General features: G+C 35.5%; 5 protein-coding genes across 5 annotated transcripts; 3 read left to right on the top strand and 2 right to left on the bottom strand.

The window, feature by feature from the left end:
- The first annotated feature begins 334 nt into the window (after nt 1–334).
- LOC133875163 (NAC transcription factor 32-like) lies at nt 335–3,254 on the top strand. The gene is made up of 3 exons (XM_062313187.1): nt 335–730; nt 835–878; nt 2,984–3,254. The coding sequence occupies exons 1-3, from the start codon at nt 335–337 to the stop codon at nt 3,252–3,254; spliced, it is 711 nt and encodes a 236-aa protein (XP_062169171.1).
- A 4,514-nt stretch (nt 3,255–7,768) lies between these two features.
- LOC133875162 (NAC transcription factor 32-like) lies at nt 7,769–10,118 on the top strand. Its single transcript, XM_062313186.1, has 2 exons — nt 7,769–8,164; nt 9,852–10,118. Exons 1-2 carry the CDS (start codon nt 7,769–7,771, stop codon nt 10,116–10,118), a joined length of 663 nt encoding a protein of 220 aa, XP_062169170.1.
- A 1,480-nt stretch (nt 10,119–11,598) lies between these two features.
- LOC133875366 (RING-H2 finger protein ATL48-like) lies at nt 11,599–14,144 on the bottom strand. Its single transcript, XM_062313480.1, has 2 exons — nt 13,757–14,144; nt 11,599–11,974 (listed from the first exon to the last, which is right to left on the bottom strand). The coding sequence occupies exons 1-2, from the start codon at nt 13,836–13,838 to the stop codon at nt 11,802–11,804; spliced, it is 255 nt and encodes an 84-aa protein (XP_062169464.1). The 5' UTR covers nt 13,839–14,144; the 3' UTR covers nt 11,599–11,801.
- LOC133875161 (WAT1-related protein At3g28050-like) lies at nt 13,967–18,426 on the top strand. The gene is made up of 8 exons (XM_062313185.1): nt 13,967–14,082; nt 15,574–15,903; nt 16,008–16,070; nt 16,166–16,282; nt 16,490–16,730; nt 16,814–16,972; nt 17,269–17,420; nt 17,984–18,426. The coding sequence occupies exons 1-8, from the start codon at nt 13,967–13,969 to the stop codon at nt 18,138–18,140; spliced, it is 1,335 nt and encodes a 444-aa protein (XP_062169169.1). The 3' UTR covers nt 18,141–18,426.
- A 216-nt stretch (nt 18,427–18,642) lies between these two features.
- LOC133874968 (protease Do-like 9) lies at nt 18,643–23,738 on the bottom strand. The gene is made up of 9 exons (XM_062312922.1): nt 23,031–23,738; nt 22,276–22,475; nt 22,003–22,183; nt 21,700–21,891; nt 21,301–21,533; nt 19,377–19,478; nt 19,239–19,289; nt 19,043–19,147; nt 18,643–18,956 (listed from the first exon to the last, which is right to left on the bottom strand). The coding sequence occupies exons 1-9, from the start codon at nt 23,551–23,553 to the stop codon at nt 18,858–18,860; spliced, it is 1,686 nt and encodes a 561-aa protein (XP_062168906.1). The 5' UTR covers nt 23,554–23,738; the 3' UTR covers nt 18,643–18,857.
- Between the last annotated feature and the right edge of the window lie 3,146 nt (nt 23,739–26,884).

Genomic DNA, 26,884 nt, shown 5'->3' with positions numbered 1-26,884 from the left:
CCCACCCTCAGCTACGTCTGTGGGCCCATACAAATGAACATCTCTGCATGCACTTAAGTGCTTTTAGAATTTACATTAGCAGCACGTACGTACGTACGTAGTGCCTGAGCATTGTGGTCGGTGTATATGCATGGATGAATCCTAGATAACTAGATAAGGATCGATGTTTGTGATTAGCTAGGATTAATCATAGATAAAGTAAAAACTCTATTAGCAGTGGAATATTCCAAGGTTTTTGTATAACTATTGGAGGTGGCCGACTGGCTTTGTAGGCATATTGAAGAACCCCAGCTATTAGAATTTAGGCACATATCGGAGCGATCGGATCGAGAGGATGGAAGAACTCCAAGAAAAACCGGTAGGATTTCGCTTTCACCCAACTGATGAAGAGCTAGTGTTCTATTACCTTGAGAGGAGAGTGAATGGAGAGCCACTGCCTCCCAACGTTGTCACCGACTGTGAAATGTACGGCGACAAAGAGCCATGGAAGATTTTCGACAAAGACTCGAATGAACGTTTCTATGTCTTCACCAAGCTGAAAAGGAGGAGCAGGGGAAGGATTGAAAGGGCTGTTGGGTGCGGTACGTGGAAAGGTCAAAACAAGAAAAAGATCATGGATGGTGACAAACATGTTGGGTACAAAAAAATGCTCGTATTCGAAGCCAAGGAGCAGGAGGGCACCGCTAACGGCCACTGGATCATGCACGAATTTTCTTTGCTGGAGGAAAAAGTAAGTAAGTAATGATGATTGATTTTTATTCAATTAGGGTTTTGTGTTTATAATATCGCTTAATCTCATAATTAATGATTGTTAATTTCTTTATATCGGTTTAGAACATGATGATGGATGATGATGATGAATATAATTTTAACGTACAGTACGTACTTGATGATCATATATATATAGTACGTTGTTGAAGTTCATGTTTTAATTGTGGTTTGTGATCGATCGAGTTCATAGATTCTTGATCAATTCTTGATAATGAATGCACAATAATAATTTATTTGATTTGGGGATATAAATATATAGTACGTTGTTGAAAATCAAGTTCATGTTTTAATTGTTTCATTTAGGGATAAAGATATTTTAGAATTTAGGGTTTTAAGTTTAGGATTTAGAGTTTAGGCCGGGTTTGTATATATATACACGATCATAATTAATGATTGTTTGGACGTTGTTTGTAAAGAGAAGACAAGAAAGAACACAAGACGTAATATTTCTTTTTCTTTGTGGTTTGTTATCGATTAACTTCGTAAATTCTTGATTCAATTCTTGATAATGAATGCGCAATAACAATTTACTTTTTTTGGGGAAATATATATATAGTACTTTGTTGAAGATCAAGTTCATGTTTTAATTTTTTTATTAAGGGTTAAAGATATTTTAGGGTTTCGGATTTAGGGTTTATATATATATACGCGATCATAATTAACGATTGTTTGAACGTTGTTTGTAAAGAGAAAACAAGAAAAGCACAAGACGTAATATTTCTTTTTCTTTGTGGTTTGTGATAGATCGAGTTTGTAAATTCTTGATTCAATTCTTGATAATGAATGCACAATATATATATAGTGTCTTGTTGAAGATCAAGTTTATGTTTTAATTTTTTATTTAGGGTTAAAAATATTTTAGGGTTTAGGATTTAAGGTATATATATATATATATATATATGCGATCCTAATTAATGATTGTTTAGGTGTTGTTTGTAAAGAAAAAACAAGAAAAACACACGACATAATATTTCTTTTTCTGTGGTTTGTGATGACCGAGTTCGTAAATTCTTGATTCAATTCTTGATAATGAATATTGCGCAATAACAATTTATTTGATTTAGGGAAATAGAGATATAGTACGTTGTTGAAGATCAAGTTCATGTTTTAATTTTTTTTTATTTAGGGTCAAAGGTATTTTAGGGTTTAGTATTTAGGGTATATATATATATATATATATATATGCGATCATAATTAATGATTGTTTGGACGTTGTTTGTAAAGAGAAGACAAGAAAAACACAAGACGTAATATTTCTTTTTCTTTGTAGTTTGTAATCGATCAAGTTCATAAATTCTTGATTCAATTATTGATATTGAATGCACAATAATAATTTATTCGATTTGGGATATATATATATATATATATATATATATATATATATAGTGTCTTGTTGAAGATAAAGTTTATGTTTTAATTTTTTATTTAGGGTTAAAGATATTTTAGGGTTTAGGATTTAAGGCTAATATATATATGTGTGTGTGTGTGTGTGTGTGTGTGTGTGTGTGTGTGTGTGTGTGTGTGTGTGTGTGTGTGTGTGTGTGTGTGTGTGTGTGTGTGTGTGTGTGTTAAATACATTTTAGCCCCTCAAACTACCACTTTCTAATTTTTTGGTCTCATCCGTCCATTTATGCGATCAATTCTAACAGAAATTGGGTCATGTGCACGGCACGTGACCCTTTTAGCCTAAAAATATGAAAATACTCTTTTTACACTTTGAAATTCCCACGGTTAAGAGAGGGGTATTTTCGGATTTTTGGGCTAAAAGGGTCACGTGCCGTTCACATAACCCAATTTCTGTTAGAATTGACAGCATAAATGGACGGATGGGGCCAAAAAATCAGAAAATTGAAGTTTGGGAGGCCAGAATCTATGCATTAGTAGTTTGGGGGGCCATCCGGAGAAATGGTGGTAGTTTGGGGGGCTAAAATGTATTTAACCCTATATATATATATATATATATATATATGCGATCATAATTAATGATTGTTTGAACGTTGTTTGTAAAGAAAAAACAAGAAAAAAACTAGACATAATATTTCTTTTTCTTTGGGGTTTGTGATCGACCCAGTTTGTAAATTCTTAATTCAATTCTTGATAATAAATATTGCGCAATAACAATTTATTTGATATGGGAAAATATATATGTACACTAACATATTTTTTTCGCGTCTTTCTTGCAGTTCAATGATTTTGTACTATGTGATATCAGAAATACTATAAAAGTCAACACTTGCAATCAGAACCCAAAAAGGAGACGAATCATTACCAGCTTAACAGAAGAAGCTCCAAGGGAAAATTTGGTTTCAAGTACTATAGATACATTTACCCAAGAACTTGAAAATGAAGAAAACAACATTCAAGAAATGATCAATGAATTATGGGAAGAACATCCTGCACCTATCAATTATGTTTTGCCCATGGGAAATGGGTTGGATGCCAATCTACAGGTTATGCAACCATATGATCAATACTTTAATTAATCAAGCTGCATTTTATAATTAGTATTTACATTGTAAACTTTTTTTTTATGATATGATCGAGCAAATTAATTTCAAGCCCTGTATTAATTGTTACACGTGTATGCATAACCGGTGCATGTACTTGAGCCTAGTACACTTAACTTGGTCGCCTTATGCTTCAAAATGTATCGAGCCAGTCTTGTACTTGAGAATGTGAAATTTGTGAATTTAATTGGCTAAAATTTCACACACACACATATATATATTCAGTTGAATTGAGCTTGAAATTAATTCGGGTATATATGATATATGCTTAATTTCTATACCAAGGCACCTATAATAATTAATATACAGTACTAAATGGGAATGCTTTTGCCAATTCATCACTTCCTCTTTCACTAATATAGTACTTTTAATTTGTGTTCTTTCTCTGAGTGCTGAAATAATCTCTAGTTTATTTTAAGCCTATGGTTTCTAGAATAATCTCCTGCTTTCAACTTATCATTTCTCGAGTAATCTCAATCTTGTTTTAAGCCACCTAACATATGGTTTCTCGAGTAATCTCTTGTTCTCAACCAATGGTTTCTCCATCAATATATATCTTGTTTTTTTAATTAAAACAAAATCTTAAATTTCATCCTCCAAACAAACAACTACAATAATTTTGGTCTTTAGAACCCAAACCTTATTAGCGACAATATTTGATAGTCATTGCTGATCATGATATAAAAAATGTAGATATTAGAGACGACAATTTTGTCATCTTGGGTACACAAGCTGGAATACTTCTTTCACACATGGAGTCATGGGAATTTAATAGCAGCGAAGTATCACTTTTAGCGGTGATGTTTTAGTCAAAAAATAATAATAATTTAAGGGTTAAATACATTTTTGGCACCTGTTGTTTGAAAACTTTATTTTTTAGTACCCCTGTTTCAATTTGTTTCACAGATGGTACTTGGATTTCGGGAAAAGATGGATTTGGTACCTTTGTATATTTTTCCGTACAAAATTTAACGGACTGTCACATGTCTACTCTATGGGGTTGATACGCAGCACAATCTAAACAAAATTAAAAAAACAAAAAAAAATAGAAAATAAAAATGTTTAAAATTAATAAAAAAAAAATATTAAAAACATCTAAAAAAAAAGAAAAAAAAAGTGGAGCTTGGGCACCACACCAGGGTTGGGGGGAGGGACGCTCAGCCACCACCAATGGCTAAAGAAATACAAAAGCAAACAAAAGGCGAACCATCACCCAGGGCCAAAACCCCTTTTGTTTTTAGAGGGTTTTGGTCCTTGGAGTGGCCGAACCACACCCAAGGGCCAAAACCCTAACTTTTTTTTTATTCCCTTTTTTTTTATCTTTGGTAATTGGGGGTGGCCGAACCCCCCCCCCCCCATTTTGGCCAAGGGGGAGGCTTAGCCACCCCTCTATTTTTCTTTATTTTTTTTAAAAAAAAAAAAAAAAAATTCGGAAGAGATGATTATAGCCAAGATAAAGTGAGAGATTCGGGCTCGTATAATGGCTAAAGGTCCTTATAAAAAGACCTCCATGAATGTGTAGCTTTAGACTTTGTGGAATCTTCACAAGATTTTCTCTTAGTCTGTTAGTTGCTGTTGTTTTTTCATGCGGTATATCATTGTGTTGTAAGGTGTTTTGCAGATGTAGTTTCTGTATTGGCTTGGTTGTAGGCTGGCTTTTGAGTTGTTTTCTCTTTGCCCTTTGTAATGTTTTAAGGTTGAACCGTTATTTTTTTGGTGTGTAATTCTTGGTTGTTCGGGTAATAAAAGTTTTCAATTCATAATTTTTTTATTTTTTTTTTTTAAAAAAAAAAAAATTGTTTTTCACTCATTGCCTTGTTTGGAAGCTTTATTATTATTAGGGAAAACTTCAAAAAAGGGTATTCAATTATAGCGCTTTTTCACTTAAGGGTACTAATATAACAAAACGTTCGATCGAGTGTATGAGTTTATCAAAACCGTTCAATATAGGGTATTCCGTCACCTTCTGCTCTAAATCGATGATGGAAGTGAAGTCACGTTACTACCACGTGATTCTTTTAACAATAACAACCCGTTTTGCCCCTCTCACCCACATGCATCTAAACACAACTCGTTTAACGCGAGCAACCCGTGATTCCATGCACACAACTGATCCCCGACGGCGAGTTGATCCCCCATGTCAAGGTCCACAGCCTTGACCGAAGAGCTGAAATTGAAAGCTGGTTGAAGCTCATCACCCACGTGCTCTGCGTCTTGTGAATCTCCCCATGCTATGCCCGGTGACTGGGGAGAACTACTCGGAGGAGCCCAGGAACTAGAGCGAGCACGTGTGTACCATTGTTCTGAGAAACCATATTAGCTTCGGCTTTTTAGGTATTGAGAAGAAAGTGATATTGAAGCGAAAATTAGCACCGATGACCATGGCCATGTGTTGCTAATGAAACCCAGTTTCATTTCAAACAGATTTTACATGACAACTGCTTTAAGACGTTCCAATTATTTCCGCTATAACATTTACATTAGCAAAGCATATATGGCAGGATTACAGAAAGTTCTTGTAAGCCCAACTAGCATCGGTTTCAGAGAAGAATGTATACACTGAAGGACCTGTTAGTGTGGCTACTACAAGATGTCACCAATAGGAGCAATAGAAGTAAAAAATGAAGGGTTCCTTAAGAGTCTTGATCCATTACAAGTTCAACATAAGTGTTAACCAGTCCTCTGCTTTGCAGCTGGAGAATTGGAAGTCATCATGAAAGATTCACCACAGCGACATTGCCCTTTAGAGTTCGGATTGACAAATATGAACTCGGACCTACCACGAGCATGAATGTGTTTCAACCCCACAAGCATAGACTTTTTGTGCTTTCTGACATCGCTCTCAGACAATCCATGACTGCTTGATTTTTTGATTAAATTGGCGAGGCTTCCTCCCGAAGCAAATTCCAAGAGCACATTGTAAATCATGTCTCCATTCTTCAAACATTTGGGGCGGACACGACAAAAAACGAGGAATGTTTTAACATGGCAAACATGAATAAACAACACTGATGTTGTATATATGTTTAAACATGGAAAACATGATAATAATGGTTCATATTAATATGGGCTTTTCGAATTTCTACACATACGAGCATAATTCTAGTACAAGAAATAGATTAAAGCACCCGAAAACACATGAGAGCAGAAAGCCAAATCCTCTGTTTTGGATCACAAAAACAGAGTTGAACAGAGACAATCTGGTTTTAAACTGGGCCTACTGATTTCCCTTTAGAACACTCACAAGAGCTATCCAATTTGCTTTCAGATTGCTCTTTATCATTTGACTAAATATTTTCAATTTGGATTTGCAATGAAAATCACCACATCAGCTCTCTTCAAATTCTTCGACTCTGGCAGATATCCAACTTCAACCATACGTCTTAAGATTGCTCTCGATAGCCCGGGCAAGGCAGTAGAGTGATATCTCAACTCGCCTGCTTTTTTTCTCAATGGCCAATGCCAGGCCAGTTGGAAACTACACAATAACATAACTTTTACTTTTAATGCAAAAGCATGCATTTTTTCTTTTGATATCAAATGGTTGAAGTCAGTCCTATACCGTTCCCACTTCCCATTGCCACCATCGGAATGTTATATCTCTCGAAAATCCTGAAGAGCAGGCACATCCACATCCTGACGAAAAATAAAAATGAGTCACTGAAATCGCAGGTGTTAAATATGAGTCACTCAAATCTGAAGTGGAGTTTTGGTCGGAATTATAGTTTGAATTTAACAAATTATTATATTTTTTTAGTTTGTTCTCTTGACACTGAATGGATCACAATATGTATATAAATTTACAGATTCACGTGCAAATTTAGGATTTTTACATTGTTTTTTTTTTTCTATGAAATCAACACTCGATCTGTACAAAACTCCAAGAGCTCAAAACATCTAACTACATCCGTTTTTAAAATATAAGATTGATTTTAAGTTGAGTTCACTTCCAAACAACAATTTAATTTAAAACTAGTTTGAGTTTTTTGACGACAAAAAATAAACAGGAAAGAGATTTATGTAATGTGCGACTTTTAAAATATAGCTTTCCGCATTTATTTTCATTGTTTATTGGTATGACAAAATCCAAATTAATCAGTTATTTGGAGTTAAACGAGCGTTGTGATTAATTTTAAATGATCATGAAATATGGGCCCCCACCCTCAGCTACGTCTGTGGGCCCATACAAATGAACATCTCTGCATGCACTTAAGTGCTTTTAGAATTTACATTAGCAGCACGTACGTACGTACGTAGTGCCTGAGCATTGTGGTCGGTGTATATGCATGGATGAATCCTAGATAACTAGATAAGGATCGATGTTTGTGATTTGCTAGGATTAATCATAGATAAAGTAAAAACTCTATTAGCAGTGGAATATTCCAAGGCTTTTGTATAAATATTGGAGGTGGCCGACTGGCTTTGTAGGCATATTGAAGAACCCCAGCTATTAGAATTTAGGCACATATCGGAGCGATCGGATCGAGAGGATGGAAGAACTCCAAGAAACACCGGTAGGATTTCGCTTTCACCCAACTGATGAAGAGCTAGTGTTCTATTACCTTGAGAGGAGAGTGAATGGAGAGCCACTGCCTCCCAACGTTGTCACCGACTGTGAAATGTACGGCGACAAAGAGCCATGGAAGATTTTCGACAAAGACTCGAATGAACGTTTCTATGTCTTCACCAAGCTGAAAAGGAGGAGCAGGGGAAGGATTGAAAGGGCTGTTGGGTGCGGTACGTGGAAAGGTCAAAACAAGAAAAAGATCATGGATGGTGACAAACATGTTGGGTACAAAAAAATGCTCGTATTCGAAGCCAAGGAGCAGGAGGGCACCGCTAACGGCCACTGGATCATGCACGAATTTTCTTTGCTGGAGGAAAAAGTAAGTAAGTAATGATGATTGATTTTTATTCAATTAGGGTTTTGTGTCTATAATATCGCTTAATCTCATAATTAGTGATTGTTAATTTCTTTATATCGGTTTAGAACATGATGATGGATGATGATGATGAATATAATTTTAACGTACAGTACGTACTTGATGATCATATATATATAGTACGTTGTTGAAGTTCATGTTTTAATTGTGGTTTGTGATCGATCGAGTTCATTGATTCTTGATTCAATTCTTGATAATGAATGCACAATAATAATTTATTTGATTTGGGGATATAAATATGTAGTACGTTGTTGAAGATCAAGTTCATGTTTTAATTGTTTAATTTTGGGATAAAGATATTTTAGAATTTAGGGTTTTAAGTTTAGGATTTAGGGTTTAGGCCAGGTTTGTATATATATACAAGATCATAATTAATGATTGTTTGGACGTTGTTTGTAAAGAGAAGACAAGAAAACACACAAGACGTAATATTTCTTTTACTTTGTGGTCTGTGATCGATCAACTTCGTAAATAATTGATTCAATTCTTGATAAAGAATGCACAATAACAATTTCTTTTATTTGGGGAAATATATATATGGTACTTTGTTGAAGATCAAGTTCATGTTTTAATTTTTTTATTTAGGGTTAAAGATATTTTAGGGTTTTAGATTTAGGGTTTATATATATATACACGATCATAATTAACGATTGTTTGGGCGTTGTTTGTAAAGAGAAAACAAGAAAAGCACAAGACATAATACTTATATTTCTTTGTGGTTTGAGATAGACCGAGTTCGTAAATTCTTGATAATAAATGCGCAATATATATATAGAGTACCTTGTTGAAGATCAATTTTGTGTTTTAATTTTTTATTTAAGGTTAAAGATATTTTAGGGTTTAGGGTTTCTATACACACACACACACATATATATATATATATATACGCAATCATAATTAATGATTGTTTGGACGTTATTTGTATAGAGAAAACAAGAAAAACACAGGACGTAATATTTCTTCTTCTTTTTTTAGTGGTTTGTGAACGATCAAGTTCATAAATTCTTGATTCAATTCTTGATAATGAATATTGCGCAATAACAATTTATTTGATTTGGGGAGATAGAGATATATATAGTACGTTGTTGAAGATCAAGTTCATGTTTTAATTTTAGTATTTAGGGTTTATATATATATATATATACACGCGATCATAATTAATGATTGTTTGGACGTTGTTTATAAAGAGAAAACAAGAAAAACACAAGACGTAATATTTCTTTTTCTTTGTGGTTGTGATCAATCGAGTTCGTAAGTTCTTGATTCAATTCTTGATAATGAATGCGCAATAATAATTTATTTGATTTGGGATATATATATATATATATAGTGCCTTATTGAAGATCAAGTTCATGTTTTAATTTTTTATTTAGGCTTGAAGATATTTTAGGGTTTATGATTTAAGGTTTATATATATATGCGATCATAATTAATAATTGTTTGGACGTTGTTTGTAAAGAAAAAACAAGAAAAACACAAACATAATATTTCTTCTTCTTTGTGGTTTGTGATCCACCAAATTCGTAAATTCTTGATTCAATTCTTGATAATGAATATTGTGCAATAACATTTTATTTGATTTGGGGAAATGTATATATACTAACGTAATTTTTTTGCTTCTTTCTTGCAGTTCAATGATTTTGTCCTATGTGATATCAGAAATACTCTGAAAGTCAACACTTGCAATCATAACCCAGAAAGGAGACGAATCATTACCAACTTAATAGAAGAAGCTCCCAGGGAAAATTTGGTTTCAAGTACTATAGATACATTTACCCAAGTACTTGAAAATGAAGAAAACAGCATTCAAGAAATGATCGATGAATTATGGGAAGAACATCCTGCACCTATCAATTATGTTTTGCCCATGGGAAACGGGTTGGATGCCAATCTATAGGTTAAGCAACCATATGATCAATACTTTAATCAAGCACGCATTTTAGTATTAGTATTTACATTGTAAACTTTTTTTTATGATATGAGCAAATTAATTTTAAGCTCATGTATTAATTGTTAGAAGTACGTATGCATAGCTGATGCATGTACTTGAGCCTAGTACACTTAACTTAGTCGCCTTTTGCCTCAAAATGTATTGAGCCGGCCTTGTACTTGAGAACGTGAAGTTTGTAAATTTAATTGGCTATCTCACTTATAAACACATTATTTTTACATCAATCAATTTTCATTACTTAATTACGTACTTCATGTGTGTGTGTATATATATTCAGTTGAATTGAGCTTGAAATTAATTCGGGTATATATGATGCTTAATTTCTATACCAAGGCACCTATAATAATTAATATACAGTATTAAATGGCGATGCTTTTGCCACTTCATCATTTCCTCTTTCACTAATATAGTACTTTTAATTTGTGCTCTGTCTCTGATTGCTGAAATAATCTCTAGTTAATTTTAAGCCTATGGTTTCTAGAATAATCTCCTGGCCTGCTTTCAACCTATGATTTCTCGAGTAATTTCAATCTTGTTTTAAGCCACCTAATATATGGTTTCTCGAGTAATCTCTCGTTCTCAACCAATAGTTTCTCCATCAATATATATATATCTTGTTTTAATTAAAACAAAATCTTGAATTTCATCCTCCAAACAAACAACTACAATAATTTCATGTGGTGGTTTGACCACCTTACACTTGTTTTTCTTTTTCTTTTCTTTTCTTTTTTTCTTTTTTGTTATTTGTTAATAATACATTTTTGTTATTATTTTTTTATTTTTGTTTTTCTTCGAAAAAAAAATGAGTATTTTAAGAATTTTTTGTCAAAATGGTCATGTGCTAGCCACGGGACCACTTTTCAATCCAACCTAATGATCAAGGCTAACGGAGTGGCCTATTTGCCATAAAATAGTGGCTTGATTTATCCAAGTATCACAATTAATTGTCCGTTCGTGGGGCTCTTTGAAAATTATATTCAATAATTTTTTAAGTGCCCCATACAAGACTAATCGGGCAAAAATCTTAGAGGTCAACAGCTCCTAAAATCTTCGGAATGGGGGCAGAAAACACATTTTTTTCATCTGACTTAATGACTAATTTGGACAAAAGGGATAAACCAAAACCGAAACTTCAAAATTAAGGAGCAAGTTTTAACAATTTAAGTTTAGTGGGTGTTTAAGAACATGGTATTTTGGTGATGGAATGTAACTTACCAAACAGAAATATGCCCTAGACCCACTTTTTCTTTCAATTGGGTAGTCTACCACATAACAAGATAGGTAGATATTGTGAAAATTAAGACATAAACATTATATATCGATCGTTCCATTTTAATGTATCTCTTAAGAGTCCTTAAATTGAAGAAATCTTTGAAATTTTTTCACAGTAATGAGAAATGAAGAGAATATGACAAAAACATAAATATTGGAAAAACTGAAAAACACAATTTATTTTACTGGGCATAGCCATAATATCCGCATCATACTGTATATGCAAAGGAGCTTCAAATGAAATAGAGCACAATATCATTGATTGTTGCTGACAAGGACCATGGTTCCCCACTTAAATCACCATTATGGGAAAAAATATTTTTTTTTATAAGAAAATATCAAGAGCAGTTTACAGAATTATCTTGATCGCCAGGGATTCCCCCCATAGTAGTAAGCAGTACCAACCATAAGAGCTACTGTAGCACCTTGGACAACCACACGAGCTCTCATTAGCTTCTGACCTAACTGAGAATTGCCTTGTCTGAAACTGATTAAGCCAGCCGTGAGCACTCCAGCTGTTATCAGTGCACCTGAAATATTAATTTACATCCATCAAATTCACAAACAGATACCAAGTATTCATAAGAGAAAGTTAAACATATCGATTAACCTAATTCTGTTAATTACCAAATCATGCTAGTAAGTGAATTTAGGTCAAATATTGCCAACTATAGAAAACAATACTTCCCATGAAAAAGGAGGTAGTGGACAAAAATCAAAATATTCTTATATGAAAACCTTTTATAGGAAAAACATTATGATGGATTGATGGATATGTATTATAAGCAGCAGCCATGGTGATGCATGCCACTTCTTCATGCTGGAGACATCAAGAGCCAACATAAAGAGTTGATGAAAGCAACAGCTAGCATATCACATATTCATGTACGACTAAAGATATATAAAGATGTATAATTTACCATCCAGTATATGCAGTTGTACTGAACACCCAAACCATTTGGCAAACCACAGTGATCTAGCTTTAAAGTAATATTGGCAGTCCTGAACAAATTTTGGAAGTCTTCCATTAAGATTTCTACACCAAAATACAACCCTTTACGAAACAGATTAAAGCCTTTCATCATATCTTCCAAAAGGCCAACTCTAGAGCTTCCTAGAAGGTCCTCAGAATACCATTTCTCTTCAAAGACCTATACTTCTACACTAGAACCTTTCTCCACAAACTATGTCATTAACCATCTCCAGAGCATTCCATCGCAAGAGCTTGAATCATAGAGAACCAATCATACAGAGGGTGAAACAAAGACTGCCACTCTCCTTGGGCAAAGAAATAGAACCTTGATGAACAAAATCGCATACTTATAAGGGAAAGGTAAAAATAGAAAGAAAAAATTAAAGGGCAAACAAAGGGAAGGGTTTGTTTTTTGCTTGCTGGAACATCAGGGGTCTCAACAACCCTTTGAAACAGGGGGAGGTCAGGCAGCTGATCTCAGAACACAAGCTGTCCCATTGTGGGCTTGTTGAAACTAAAGTGAAGGAAGTTAATAAAGATTCTGTTTTGAGAAATTTGGCCAGGGATTGGAAGGCTACTGCTTTAGGCTGTGGATCAAGATTCTAAGAAACAAGGTGACATAAGATTCAAAAGGAGGACACAACTCCACAAAGATGCTACGTGCACTCTGATGCGCACACAATGGCAAATAAATTTTCTTGGACTCTTAATATACAAGACCCAACCAATGTTACAAAAAGATGTATATTCTAAATGATTGTGTTTTCACATACATATTCAAATAGAAAAATAAATAATGATCAACAGGGAACTTAGTTACTCTAATGAAAAACACAGCCCGAAAATTATCTATATACATTTACCAAATGGCCAAGACCATTCCTAAGGATCTAACAAACACAGCCAAAACAACACAATCCATCCCATGCCCAGATAAAATTGCATCAATCTGCACCACTTCTGTTAGAACCACAAACTCAATTCCCACCACAATATTTAATTAATACTAAGCTGAGGTTGTTAAATCCAATAAATAAGCTTCCTCCAACACCTCATACAAAACTGTTTCTTTTTTCTCTTTGTTAAGGAAACGCAGATGAACATAACCTAACCCACATTAGAAAAATCCCAAATTGAAAGGAAGAAAAAAAAAAGCACAAGTATCACTTCAAAATTAAGAAAAATCAAACACAAAACCAAATAGACAACTAATGTCCGAACTAAAAAAAAATAAAAAAATAAAGTTCCTCTTCGGACAACTCGTCCAATCCTAAAAAAAATTGAAAGAAACAATACAAAATCAAATCAAATAAGCTATGGAAAATGAAAATGGATTTACCAACAGGTACAAGAGGGTTCCTGGCGCGCTTCTTCTCCTCCAAAAACTCCAAATTGGGCTCAGTCGCACCCATCTTCTCCATATTACTATTATTTCCTACTGCAATAATTTTACCAACAGAGAAAACGGATCCGACCCAGAGGATTATCGAAGCGCAGGTAACCAAAAAAGACGGCAAATCTGCAAAATGTGCACTTATTATTGTGTGCGATGCGAGAGCGGTGGATTTTTGTTTTTGTTTTCGACCTTTTGGGCACCGGAGCGGTGGGATATTTTGATATGGGTCTGGACTCTGGATGGTCCTCAGCTGGAATTGGGCTTTTCAGGTTGGGGATTGCTCCTATATCGCACTTTTACCACTAAATCAGCAAATGAAGTGGGATTGAATTGGCAAAGCTTTATATATTTTATTAATCTAAAAACGAGGAAAAAAGTGTGTGGACGGAAAGACTGCATGTGTTCGGCGATTAATCAAAGGTAAACGTTACCGGACATGTTGTTTGTAACTTTATCAAAAATATTACATGGAATTTTAAAAATGACAATTTTATTAATATCGTAAGTTTTTATTTAAAAAAAAAAATACATTTACCAAATTATTAATTCCAATAATTTTCCATCCAAAAAATAATAGACACTCTCTTCCAAGATTGTGTGGCATGTATATCCCACCATTTTGTAATTATTACGTCAATGTCACTTGTTATATCAGTATTTAACATATGAATTGAGTAGTCTTTAAGAGGTAGCTCAATTGGCTAGAAATCACGCCTCATGAAGCGGAGGTCACTAGTTTGAATTTTCCTTTCCCCCCTCTTATGTGGACATGTCAAAAAAAAAAAAAAAAAAAAAAACGTATGAATTGGGTACAATAAGTAACAATTACACCCACAGTGTCTCCTCTCATAGTCGACCATATAGATCTACCCCCAACATAGGGTTGGATGTTGCAAAGGCATTGTGACCTCCACAAGGAGTGGGTCACAAAGGAGCTTCCATGCATCTAAATTCTCTCTAGTTCAACTGAACTGGAGAGCATCCAGTTGGTTATATTTAAAGGGTAAAATTATCTACAAAAATGTGAAAAAACAACTTTATCCTTAAAATAAGACTAACTAGATATTTTTCAATTCTGTTGAACTAGAGAGAATCCTTTTCCGGCTTCCACGACCAACTTGCAAATGTTGCACTTACATGACCAACTTCTTGTAGTAGAACAACCTCTACGAGGGCACATTGGGGAGACTCCGAGAACTCAACGAGAGGGTTGCAAGGCCTTCACGACCCACCCCCTCATGGAGGTCCCGCAACCCACCCCTCATGTAGGTTGTAAAGGTCGTAAAAATGCCTCCACAACCTCCACTCCTTGATGAGGGGTGGATTCACATGGTCGGCCATGGGAGGAGATTCTAACGAGGGTCTCTTGGGCCCTCACTAAGGTGGTCCACCATAATCATATACGATTCTCTTTCTTTTCGTTTTTTTGGTTCTTCTTTCTAGATTTGTTTTGTACCTATGTTAAATAAAAATGTTATATACCATATTTTTATCTCATAATTATTTCAAAATGTTGATGTAACAATCTTAACTAATTTTTAGATTTTTTTTTTTTTTTTAACCAAGAACTTAGCTAAAAACTAATTAAAACTATTGCGTCAATATTATAAAATAATTATGAAACAAAAATTTAATTTCTAGTGTTACCCTAGCCTAACACAAGGAGTGTTCGTAGGTCATAACAATGGAAGCAGTACTGGTAATTATTATTGGCTAATAGTGATTATATCATTATTAAATCCTGTTTCTACTGTTTACAGAGGAAAAACCGAAAAAAGTCTCCCCCAAGTCTACTATTTTTGTCTTCTTTTCCTTGCACACCAATGGAAGCAGTACAAAAACCAGATACTGGAGATCAGCCAATTCCCTGACTTCGGTGACAGAAAGAGAGTGAGAGACCTGGGGCTGAGGTCCAATTTGATGGGTTTGGTGCCATTTGCAGCCATGGTGGTGGTGGAGTGCCTGGATGTGGGCTTGACCACACTGAGCAAAGCAGCCATGTCCAAAGGGATGAGTCACTATGTCTTTGTTGTCTACTCAAATGCTCTTGCCACTCTTATCCTAATCCCCTCTTCTTTCATTATCCACAGGTCATCTCCTTGCCCATCAACAAACCCTAATGCTTTTTTTCATTCTGTCTTCGTTTTTCTCCTATAATTGACATTAAAGTTGGTTACTTTACCTTTGTTTCCAGAAACAAGAGGCCTCCACTGACCTTCTCTGTCCTGTGTAAATTCTTCCTCCTTAGCCTTGCTGGGTATAGAATTTCATAGAAGAGCTCCACTTAATCAATTCGTGAACTGCTAATTGCTGCTTCTTTTTTTCAATACTCCATCTCTTTGGGTTTTGCAGGATAACATTGATGCAGAATTGTGTCTTCACTGGCGTAAGCTACAGCTCTCCTACCCTTGCATCTGCTATGAGCAACTTGGTCCCAGCATTCACTTTCTTGCTTGCTGTAATCTTCAGGTTCTTCTCTTCACCTTATTTTTTTCACTTTAGGAGACAGAGAGGAAGGGAAGTGCTTGTTCTTCAAACCTCTAGGGAGAATAATGGTGTCAAAACTGAAAGATTTGGATGAATATTCTGACTCTAGTTACAAAGTTGAGATGGGATTTTCCAGCTCTATTGAAGGATGTAAGCCTATTGTTCTTTTTTCTTAATCTAATAATCTAGGATGGAAAAGCTAGATTTGAGAAGCTCAAGAAGCCAGATCAAGATCATGGGCACCCTGGTATCAATATCAGGAGCAATGGTTGTTACCCTTTACAAGGGCCCGCCAATTCAATTCTCTAGAAACTCTCTTCCATTGCAACCATCTCCATCTACTTTGTTTGCAGCAGCAAATAATTGGATCATTGGAGGCCTTTTCCTTGCAACAGCTAGTTTATGTCTTGCAACCTGGAATACTGCTCAGGTAATAGCAGAGGTGTAATTCTCTTTTTTCATTCATAACCTGTGTGTCAGTGGAACTGATCTTGATTCATACTGTATATGAAGGCAGCAATTCTAAAAGGGTACCCATCAGAGATGACAATAGTCGCCTTCTATTGCTTCTTTGGGACAATCCAATGTGCAGCATTTTCTTTGATTGCAGAAAGAGATCCAAATGCTTGGAAATTGAGTCCTGATATTGAACTAGTCTCTATCGTCTATTCAGTAAGCACATTGTATGTCGTAATTTATCTAAGAGAAATGCTACGCGAGCTCTCACTTTTACACTCTCAAGTGCTTATTTCCTAACGTGACAGCTGTAGAAAGAGAGTAAGCATACGGGATTGAAAAACCATATAGCAGAAAGCTAGCGTGGCAAATGGCATATTAGGGAGCATGCACATGGAAGTGTAAAAATTGAAGTTTGTGTAGCATTTCTCTGTCTAATGATCTTGTCCCATCATGGCACCTTAGGTGCTAGAAAAGCTTATTAGCAATTTTTTTTTTTTCATTCTACGTAGGCTGTTTTTGGAAGTGTGGTGACATTTTCTGTATTAACATGGTGCATACATAAGAAAGGGCCTTTGTTTGTTGCCATGTTCAAGCCCTTGGGCATTGCTATTGCAGCTTTGATGGGTGTCATCTTCCTCGGCGACACACTCCATGTTGGAAGGTAACGTTCTCTCTTTCTCTCCATCATCAATATTGCCAATTCATTTATGCTACTTATCTAGCCGGTTTAAGCAAGTTTAATTGTAAATCTGATGCACCAATTACCGTGCAAACCTGTCCTTAAGGTCTTTTTTAATTGAGTAATGTTATTTAGTCCTTAAGGGGTTTTTTAATTGAGCAATGTTATTTAGTCGACTGGTATACAACTGCTACACAACACTGGAGATTTAGTAACAGTGAAAATCAATCATTGATTATTTTTATTTTTACAAGTGCTGATCCAAGAGCTGATTATCAATATCACATTATCAAGTTGTATGACAATTGTATGACAGTCTACTAAATATCATTACTCATTTAGATATATACCACATGAAAAACCATCACACGAGGGATGTTATGAATGCTTTTTTCTCCGTCATTTCTGCAAAACATGCTCTCAGTCTCAGCTAAATGGGAAAGATAATCATTTGATTGAAACTGAACTTTTCTCTTTTGTTAGGCGGACTCAAAGGTACTCAGGTCTAGGGCTGGACTAATCAAGTTGTTTACTGCCTTTTGCAGTGTAATTGGAGCAACTGTAATCGTTGCAGGATTTTATGCAGTAATATGGGCACAATCCAAAGACGAGGAAAGGAGTAAATCCCGTGAAGTTGATGGGCTACTGTCACCCTCGCAGTCGCAGAAGACCCCTCTCTTGGCGAGCCAGAGAGATGTGTAGAGAGGAGTTGAATCATCTTGTTTATTATCCTTGGAACATATTCAAGGCAATACACTTGTATAATATAACAGGAAGAAACAAAGGGGAAAAATGAAGGGACCTAGTCATATTCCTTTTCTCCTTTCTGGAATTTGTTTTCAGGGGTGGATTATAACATGTAAAAGTAGGGGCTCCCAAAGCAAGGTTGAAACTATGAAGTAGTTGTGGACTCTGTCACTGCCTCTCAGCATGATGTTCATGAAAACAAGATCTTAAACCACGGCATCCATTCCATGCCAACTGCCAAGACTCCTATACTCCACATATATTTGTATTTTCTTCTAGATATGAATTTCTTCATATTAAGATTCATTCACATCCAGATGATGTATGGGAGCTATTACATAGTTATATGCCTCGCATATCTCTCCAAAATTTGTAGATATAGAAAGATGATATTAAGGACCACCCCTCAATCCAACTGCCTGTATATGGTTTCCTCCACTACTTGCAAAGAGCAGAAAACTATCAATCCCCGTAAGGTACCTGCACTTAACCGTTATCCAGGGAGTCCATAATGGCTCACAAAAGCAAACAATGTCTAAGAAACTACAAATATATGGTTAGCAAGTCCGGCCTCCAGAATCTAACATATTCTTCTCCAGAAGTTGTGTAAAGGACAAATAGAAGCAGTGCAGGCTAAGAAAATTAGCATTGTCATGTACCAACAATCCAACCTTATGACTTGAGATCATCGGACATTGCCGACGTTATGCAGTGAGTTGCAAGAATGTTTACAGTAGCTGCTTTCGCAGTCTTTGTCCGAAGGACCACTATCTGCACAGGAGACCACTTGTGAATAAATGAGAGGGGCAAGGTGTGTGTGCATGTGAATCACACCAAGAGAGAGAGAGAGGAAGGACCTGTTGGTACTCTAAATCAAATTTCAAAAATTCTTCTTCACAGCTCTCTACCATGGTGGCCAGGCTCTTCAGATTCTTCACGGGCTTACCATTGAAAGCAAGAACCTATAAATATGAACAATGGAAACAACTTGGTAATTAAAGCAATCCACAAACTAACATCAAAAGCACTTAACAGGAAACTGATATTCCAGACCTGGGTGTTTACAATGTCCTCGTACCCAATGTTGATATCAGCGACAAGCACCTTTTCAAAAATAGAACGTTATAAGGTAAAGAACAAGAACGCACAGAGAGAGAGAGAGAGAGAGAGAGAGAGAGAGAGAGAGAGAACCTGAGAAACCACAACAAGCTGCTCGTCTGGTGATTGTGGCATTGAATGCACCAGTTTATCCAAAAGCTTGACTGGAGCTTCATATTCATATTCCTTTCCATACTGCAGATACACGCTGAAAGAAGTCAGGACTATGTGATACCACGCAAAATCTTTGCCAAGTCAAACATGATTAATTTGTTATTAGATCAAATATAGTAGGTTGCCAAATACATGTGCAAGTTGCAACTCACAAGGACAAAATACTCTTAACACAAATAAAATAAAAGGACCCAGTCCATTTTTCAAATAAAAAGTTTATGAAAATTTGAACAGAACAAGGCATTAAAGGTTTGAAATAAAAAACACAGAACCTTTAATATGAAACCATCAAGATATAGAAGATTACAGAGCCTACATATGTATTGGATGAAAGACTAGGGACGAACTGTTAGAACCTCTGATTGATGAAAGACCAAACCACCTGACAAAAACCACATATCCTTTTTATAGTGCCTATGGCCAGTTTGGTAGCGCTGTAGCTTTTTAAAATATGAGAAGCTGCAATAGCTTCGAGAAGCTACCTTGCTTCTCAAAAGTCCAAGTTGATTAACAAAGCAGCAAAAAGCCCGTTATTAAAAAAAAAAAAAAAAAAAAAAGGCTACCTTCTGGTTTTTCAAAAGCTAAAGCACCCCTGGAGAAGCCATGAAAAGTCCCAACAAACGATGCCTTAATAGACAACCTGAATGCAATTGGCTCATACTCAGATTCAAAAGAAGTAAATGATCCTGAAGACATGAAGGATGTATCTTTTTTTCTTTATGATAAGTAGCATGCCCTAACAATAACATATTGCAGAAGCCCTTACATAATGAAGAGTAATTGTATTTCTTGGATAGTGCATGGAAGAGTATTTGGCAGAATAAGGTTCCCTTAAGAGCGATTTTCTTTGTTTGGTCAGCCACTGCAAGAAAGATTCTTACCATGGATAATCTTAAAAGCGGCGTGTTATTGTGATCGATTGGTACTGTATGTATATGAGGGATAGGGAGTTTGTAGATCATCTTCTACTCCATTGTAAGGTGGCTTGTACCTTATGGAATACTGTCTCTAATCATGTTGGATTGTCTTGGGTTATGTCTAGACGTGTAGTAGACTTGCTTGCTTGTTGAATGAGGTTATTTGGTAGCACTCAGAATGCAGATGTGTGGAATATGATATTGATGTCTTATTGCCTTTTATGGTGTCTTTGAAGAGAAAGAAACAATAGACATTTTTAGGACCACAAGAGGGCAATGGTAGAGCTTAAGTCTTTGTTTTTCAATACCCTTTATCTGTGGACAGTTCCATCTATTTTTCCTATTGTGCTTAGTTTTCATGATTTTTCTTGTTCATTTTTCTCATTCTAGCTCGGTGTCTTCTCTTGTATACTTCTTGTGTACCTGGTTGCGTCTTTGCTTTTTAATGATATTTCGATTACTTATTAAAAAAAAAAACATAGTTTTTCAATTAGTAGCATGTTCTGACATATTATAGATAAAGAAGACTAGCATAACAGGATTCACAAGGCTGAACTGAAGCAGGAAGCAACCACACCAATGCAGTTGCTTATGCACTCGAGACAAAGATGCCTTGTCACTCAGCCAAAATCAACGAAGTACAAGATTTGTCAATCAGTTTATAATTTCATGTAAGATAATCAACTACCTTCTTAGTTTCAAGCCAAAAAAAAAAAAAAAAATCTCCCAATACAATCAGACTCAAACTACTTGTACAAGTTCTCCAGCCTTCATTATGCTTAAGTTCTTTGGAAGTACAAAAGATCAGCTATGACATCAAAGCAATGGAAAACAAAAGCTAGAAGCAACAGATATTATTGTCCATGCCGGCTCACAGAACTCATTGAAATACAAAAGCACAGGGATGTAAAAGTTGAACTACAAACCTCAGAGCGAAGGTATGGAACAGATACAGTCGCAAAAACAAATCCAGCAATAATATAATATGAGGGAGGTCTGCCTTTGATGTGGGCTGGAATGAGCCTTTTGTGCGTTGCAAGTTTGATGTCAAAGTTGAGAATCTCATGATTGCGAAGTACTTTGATGGCTGCATTATCCCCAGTATACTTCTGGGAGACAAGATAACTAAAACCTATGCGCTCCCCATGCCGAAAAGGAACTGAAATATCCCAAAGAAGGCACATCAAAATTAAGGAGCAATAAGATAACAAAGACAAGTCTTTGTTGAAACCAGTGACATACTATTATCTCTCACAACACGGTGCCACACTAGTGATGCACTTGAAAGTGGCTTTTTCACAACAATCGTAAGAAGTCATGCCTACCTGTCCCATCATTGGCAATATCAACTCCATCAAAGCTGAGAATAATATCTGATGGTTCCAAAACCTTAGATTCTGGGGCGGTGAGATCAATTCTTCTAATACGAACACCCTTTTGATCAGGTTTCATACCCATTGACTTCCGCAAATCAGGATTTTCCATCTTCTGCCACTCAACCCCAAGAATTGGGAATCCTGGCACGTGATGAATAATAATGAGATTCAAAACTATACAAAAAATCACAAGGTGGATCACAACTTGTAGAAGTACCAAACCTTAACAACTCAAAGCTGTAACTAAATTACCTGTATATGCTCCGTTCTTCTCATAATCCTGGATGAAGTGCATGATGACTGGTGTTGGTATCACATAACCTATATTCTCCACATCTTCATGTTTAAGGGACTGAAATGCAATTCCCACACAATTCCCTTTATCATTAAAAGCAGGTCCGCCAGAATTCCCAGAGTTTATAGCAGCATCTATCTGCAAAAGCAACCATGAAAAGAAGGTATCAGGACAATTGTTTCATGGGAAAATCGCATGAACAAGAAATGCTGGCACCACGATCACATAACCTGCAAACCCAGAAGCTCAGTGGAACCATGAATATAAGATAGGATCTCTATTCGCGAAACAACACCACTTGTCACAGAAATTGTGTCTCCCCCAATTGGGTAACCCACAACAGTCACAGCATCTTGAAGCGCAGGTAAATCCCCAAATTCCACAGGTGACACCCCTTCCCAAAACTCATCATTCTCGACCGCCAGCATTGCTGCGAATCACGTAAACATAAACTTGCAATCAATTAAAATCCCATTATTTGAGCCCATGGAAGTACAAATTAAAATGGCTATAAAAAATTTACTTCATGTAATAGGTAATACAACTTAAAGGACTTCTAGACGTGCCATGCATGAACCTTACAACACAACTTCTCTCTCTCTCCATTTCCATCGACACTGAAGTTTCATGAGCCATAATAATTCACCCCTACCACTCTCTTCCCCCATGACCCTTGAGATACTTCTAATCCCTATCTCTTCACTTCTTCTAAGAGCTCATAGTCAGCTAGAATACCTCCTACATACGTTAATTGTTGAATTTCACCTATAATAATACCTCATACATACATTTTTGCATTTGTTCTCAAAGCCAACAAATGCAGAATGCTCAAGTTTCAATGTAACACTGCCACATTGCCATTAACAGCCACCTTAGTAAACACTCGTTGCCCGACACAGATTAGACAGAAACATAACAAACCAATCCAAACACAAATTAAGCACATAACGTAGTCGGTGCCGATAGCGGGGGTTAGGTTACCTACCGATATCGCATTCGGTGCCGATAGCGAGCACGGTGGCGAGGTACTTGGTGTCGGAGCCGCGCTTCTTGAGCTTGACCTGTGTATAATGCTCGACGGAATGCGCGTTGGTGAGCACCCTCCGCCCTCCGATCACGAAGCCGCTGCTGCTGGAGCTGTACTGCCTCTTCCGCTGCCACGGCAGCGAGAAGTTGGGCTCTGTGTGCACGCAGAACACCTTCACTACCGCGTCCATCGCCGGAACCACCCTTGCCGCCGCCCCCGCGAACTCCACCGCCCCTACCGTCACGTCCACGAAGTCCCCGTTCTCTAAGGCCCTCTCCGGTGTGGCCCGCCGCGGCTTATTCGGGCGGCCTCTGCGGTTGGAGGCGGGGGGTTCGATTAGCTCGACGTTTGTGACGGAGAAGACGTCATCGAATGCGACGTCGTTGAATGCGGTGGTGGAGGTGGTGGGCAGATCTACGGTTTCCGCGGAGGGGATCTTGGGCTTTCGGCCTCGTTTACGCTTCTTAGACTCGCGGACCATTTGGTTGGTTTGGTGGTGAGGGCTGTAAATCGAAAGAAATCCTTAGGTTTGAAGAAAAAGAGTTGCAGAGGGAGGACTGGAGGAGGAGGAGGAGGAGGGAATGGAAAGGATAGGAGCGACGAAGGCCTCGACGTGTTTCGCACTTTCCTTACGATTTCTTAAAACGACTTGTAGCTTTTCAGCTTACTACTGTCGTTTAGCTTTACCGCAATCGACCAGTAGTCCTACGACTCCTACTTCTACACTACTCCTCGTCAATGTTATGTCGTTAACTTAAAGCACTGGTACCTTTATATTTTTCTTAAATTTAAATAATCAAGCTTCTTTTTTTCTTCTTTTTTTCTTTATTCAAATAAATTTTATAATGGTTTTCTTTATTCTTTCCATATATAATTTTGTAATACCACAAACTTTAATTAAGGTCAAAAATGCCGTAGTTATAATTTAAGAATGCTAGAGTTGGTTCTCAATTAGTAAGAATATTTTCAGCAACTTTCTATTGATTTTTTTTTTTTTTTTTTAATTTAGAGAACTAAATTATTTTTTACTTTCTTAATCAAATTTACTCCACAATAAATAATGGAAGGGGTTATAGGGTATTTGCCGGGAATGATCCAAAGTACGAGATCTGCGACTTTTTAAGAATTTCATGTTTGGCCAAATGTTCAAATAGGATCTCAAACACTCAAGTGAGATGCTGAGCATACGACGTTGGAATCTGAACATTCGATGTCTATCTAGAGCTTTTTTAAAAAAGTTTGACACCTCAACCCTTACGTGCGTGCTTAGGATGCCTTTATAAACACCATTAAGTTCATTTCCACTCATTTTTTTACACCTCTTACTTCATAATCCTAGAATGAGAAAAAGTGAAGGTTTGGAGAGAGAAGGTTGGTCTTAATCTTCTTCGATAGGTAATATCATAAACTTAAACTCGTTTGATTTGATGTTATCAGAAATTTTAACTCCTATTAGTGTTGTTTTTATAGTTTAGACAATTCTATCTTGTAGATTTAAATTATAAATTTGTTATTGTAGGGTTGTATTAAGCTTTAACATGAGTTTAATGATGGTTAACCTTTCATTAATGATTGGACGTACTTTGTTTTACATGAATGTGTTATTGTAGGTTAGATTCGAGGTTAGTAACTTCGAAGAGCTTAGGTGGTGTTAAACTAAGAAAGGTTGAACTTTTGTTGAACATGAAGGTTATGCACAATAAGGTATTTTTGAGCAATCGAAACTCAAGCCGAATGATCGACACAATAACCGAACATCAATGATCAAACAAAATGCATATTTTAACCAATCTAGAGTTTTTAGATGTTTAATTATGGTTTTATTAGGGTTTTAGTATGCAAGAGAGGCATTTTTCCAATTCACTAGTTTGGTATTTTCTTTTTTATTTGTTAACGCTTTTCCATTCTCCCTTTTGTTTTATGTTTTCAAAACAAAAATTATAAAATACTCAAAAATCACTTTTACAAACAGGTCATATCAGAACATTTTTTTCAAATAAAAGATATACTACATTATGAAACGGTTATTGTATTCAAGACGGGTAAAATGGTAAAAAAAATAACAATTTTACCCCTCCAAAATGACCGTTTCTTAAATGAAATGGAGATCATCCGTTTCCAAAAAACATATATGTCCTAGATGTTGAATATTAGAGGGCAATGATTTGTAATCAACATCAAATTTAATCACTAGTCCTGATATTTTGTGCATAAGATAAGATGAACATCTATGACAAGATAGACCGCATTGGCACGAATAAACATACATGGAGGGTGACATTTATCAACCCGAAAACAATCCCCATTTATGTTTTGTCCTTTTATTCTGGCACATGTGAGTCCTCCCCCGGCGCCCATGTTTAGGTGTTTTTGTGGTGACCAAATTCGCCTTTAAAACTTCAAAATCGCCTTGTTATTTTGCGTTCGTCGTTCTTTTATATTTAGGTCTTATATGACAACTATAGTCGCCGTAAGAAAGAAGTCAATTTTTCTGCTCTACAATTAGTTACTTTCAAAAAAATGTAGGGTTCGTTTGGATGTGCAGTTTCTTTAAAAAATATTTAAAATTGTGAATATTAAGATAATTTATTTTTTAAAATTATGTTTAGATGGTTTATAAAGCCGGAGACAAAATTAGATAAAATCTGAGTAGAATTTAAATTCTAAAAAACATTATTTGAAAAACAAAAATCACCAAAACATGTCCTAATATATTTTCTAATCATTTTTTTACAGCCAAATTTTCTTTTGAAAATATTTTGAACATGCCTATGTCCTTGAATTTGATCCAAGTACTTTTTTTGGGCCTAAAATAAAAATATCCTTTAAACTCCTTTTTTGTTTATAACATCGTTCACTTCTTCTTCTTTTTGGATTAAAAATGAAAATGATCATCTCATGTAACATTTTTCCTTAATCAATTAATTTTTTTTTTTGAAAATACCCTTTAAACCGCTAAACTGTAAGAGATCTCTTATACTCTTTAACTTAAAATTTGGTAAAAATGTTAAATCATTACTCAATTCAAAAGCTTAAAGTTAATAATATAAAGAGATAAATTTAATCAATATTTTAACATTCTCCTTCATGTCTGAGGCTTAAGCTCCTTTTTAATATTTGAGGATCAATACATAGACTATTTAATTAAAATGAAAGGTAAATTTAAGAGACTGGGTTCGAACTCAAGACATTTACTCTAATACCATGTTAAATCACCACTCAACTCAAAAGCTTAAGTTAAGAAAAAAAAATATAAATTTAATCATTTAATTCAATACTTTGACAAATAACACATTTGTCTCGATAAACTTTTGAGTGTATTTATGCCATAAAGGTGACAAGTGTTTTTGATGCAATATAAATGTACATAATTTTTTTTGGTGGGTTTATATTTGAAAAATGTTTTGTATTTTAGAAAGTATTTTGTGTTTAAATTGTTTATTAGTAATTTTGGAAAAAAAATAATACTTTGCTACTAATATTCTAATTGTTATGATAATTATATGTGGTTTCATCCACTCATGAGATAGAAAATGACATGTACCTCATTAATCTTTCACCATCATCGAGAACTCAAATCAAAATCAATACAATCCAAAAAAAAAATCTCAACATATCAAATCACATATGAAACTTAGATCCTAGTGTTTTAGAGAAATGATTGATATCATTATCTTTGATATTTTTTTGTTTATTTCTGTTTAAGAACGTGTAAATTTATCATTGAATTTATAAGTTAACATGTAAATTCAACAGATTTAATGGTAAATTTGTAAAAAAGTATATGTAAAAAATGTGAAAGAAAATAACAC

Source organism: Alnus glutinosa, chromosome 8 (assembly GCF_958979055.1).
Source record: "Alnus glutinosa chromosome 8, dhAlnGlut1.1, whole genome shotgun sequence".
NCBI lineage: Eukaryota > Viridiplantae > Streptophyta > Magnoliopsida > Fagales > Betulaceae > Alnus > Alnus glutinosa.
This window is presented reverse-complemented; position numbering and strand designations above follow the sequence as displayed.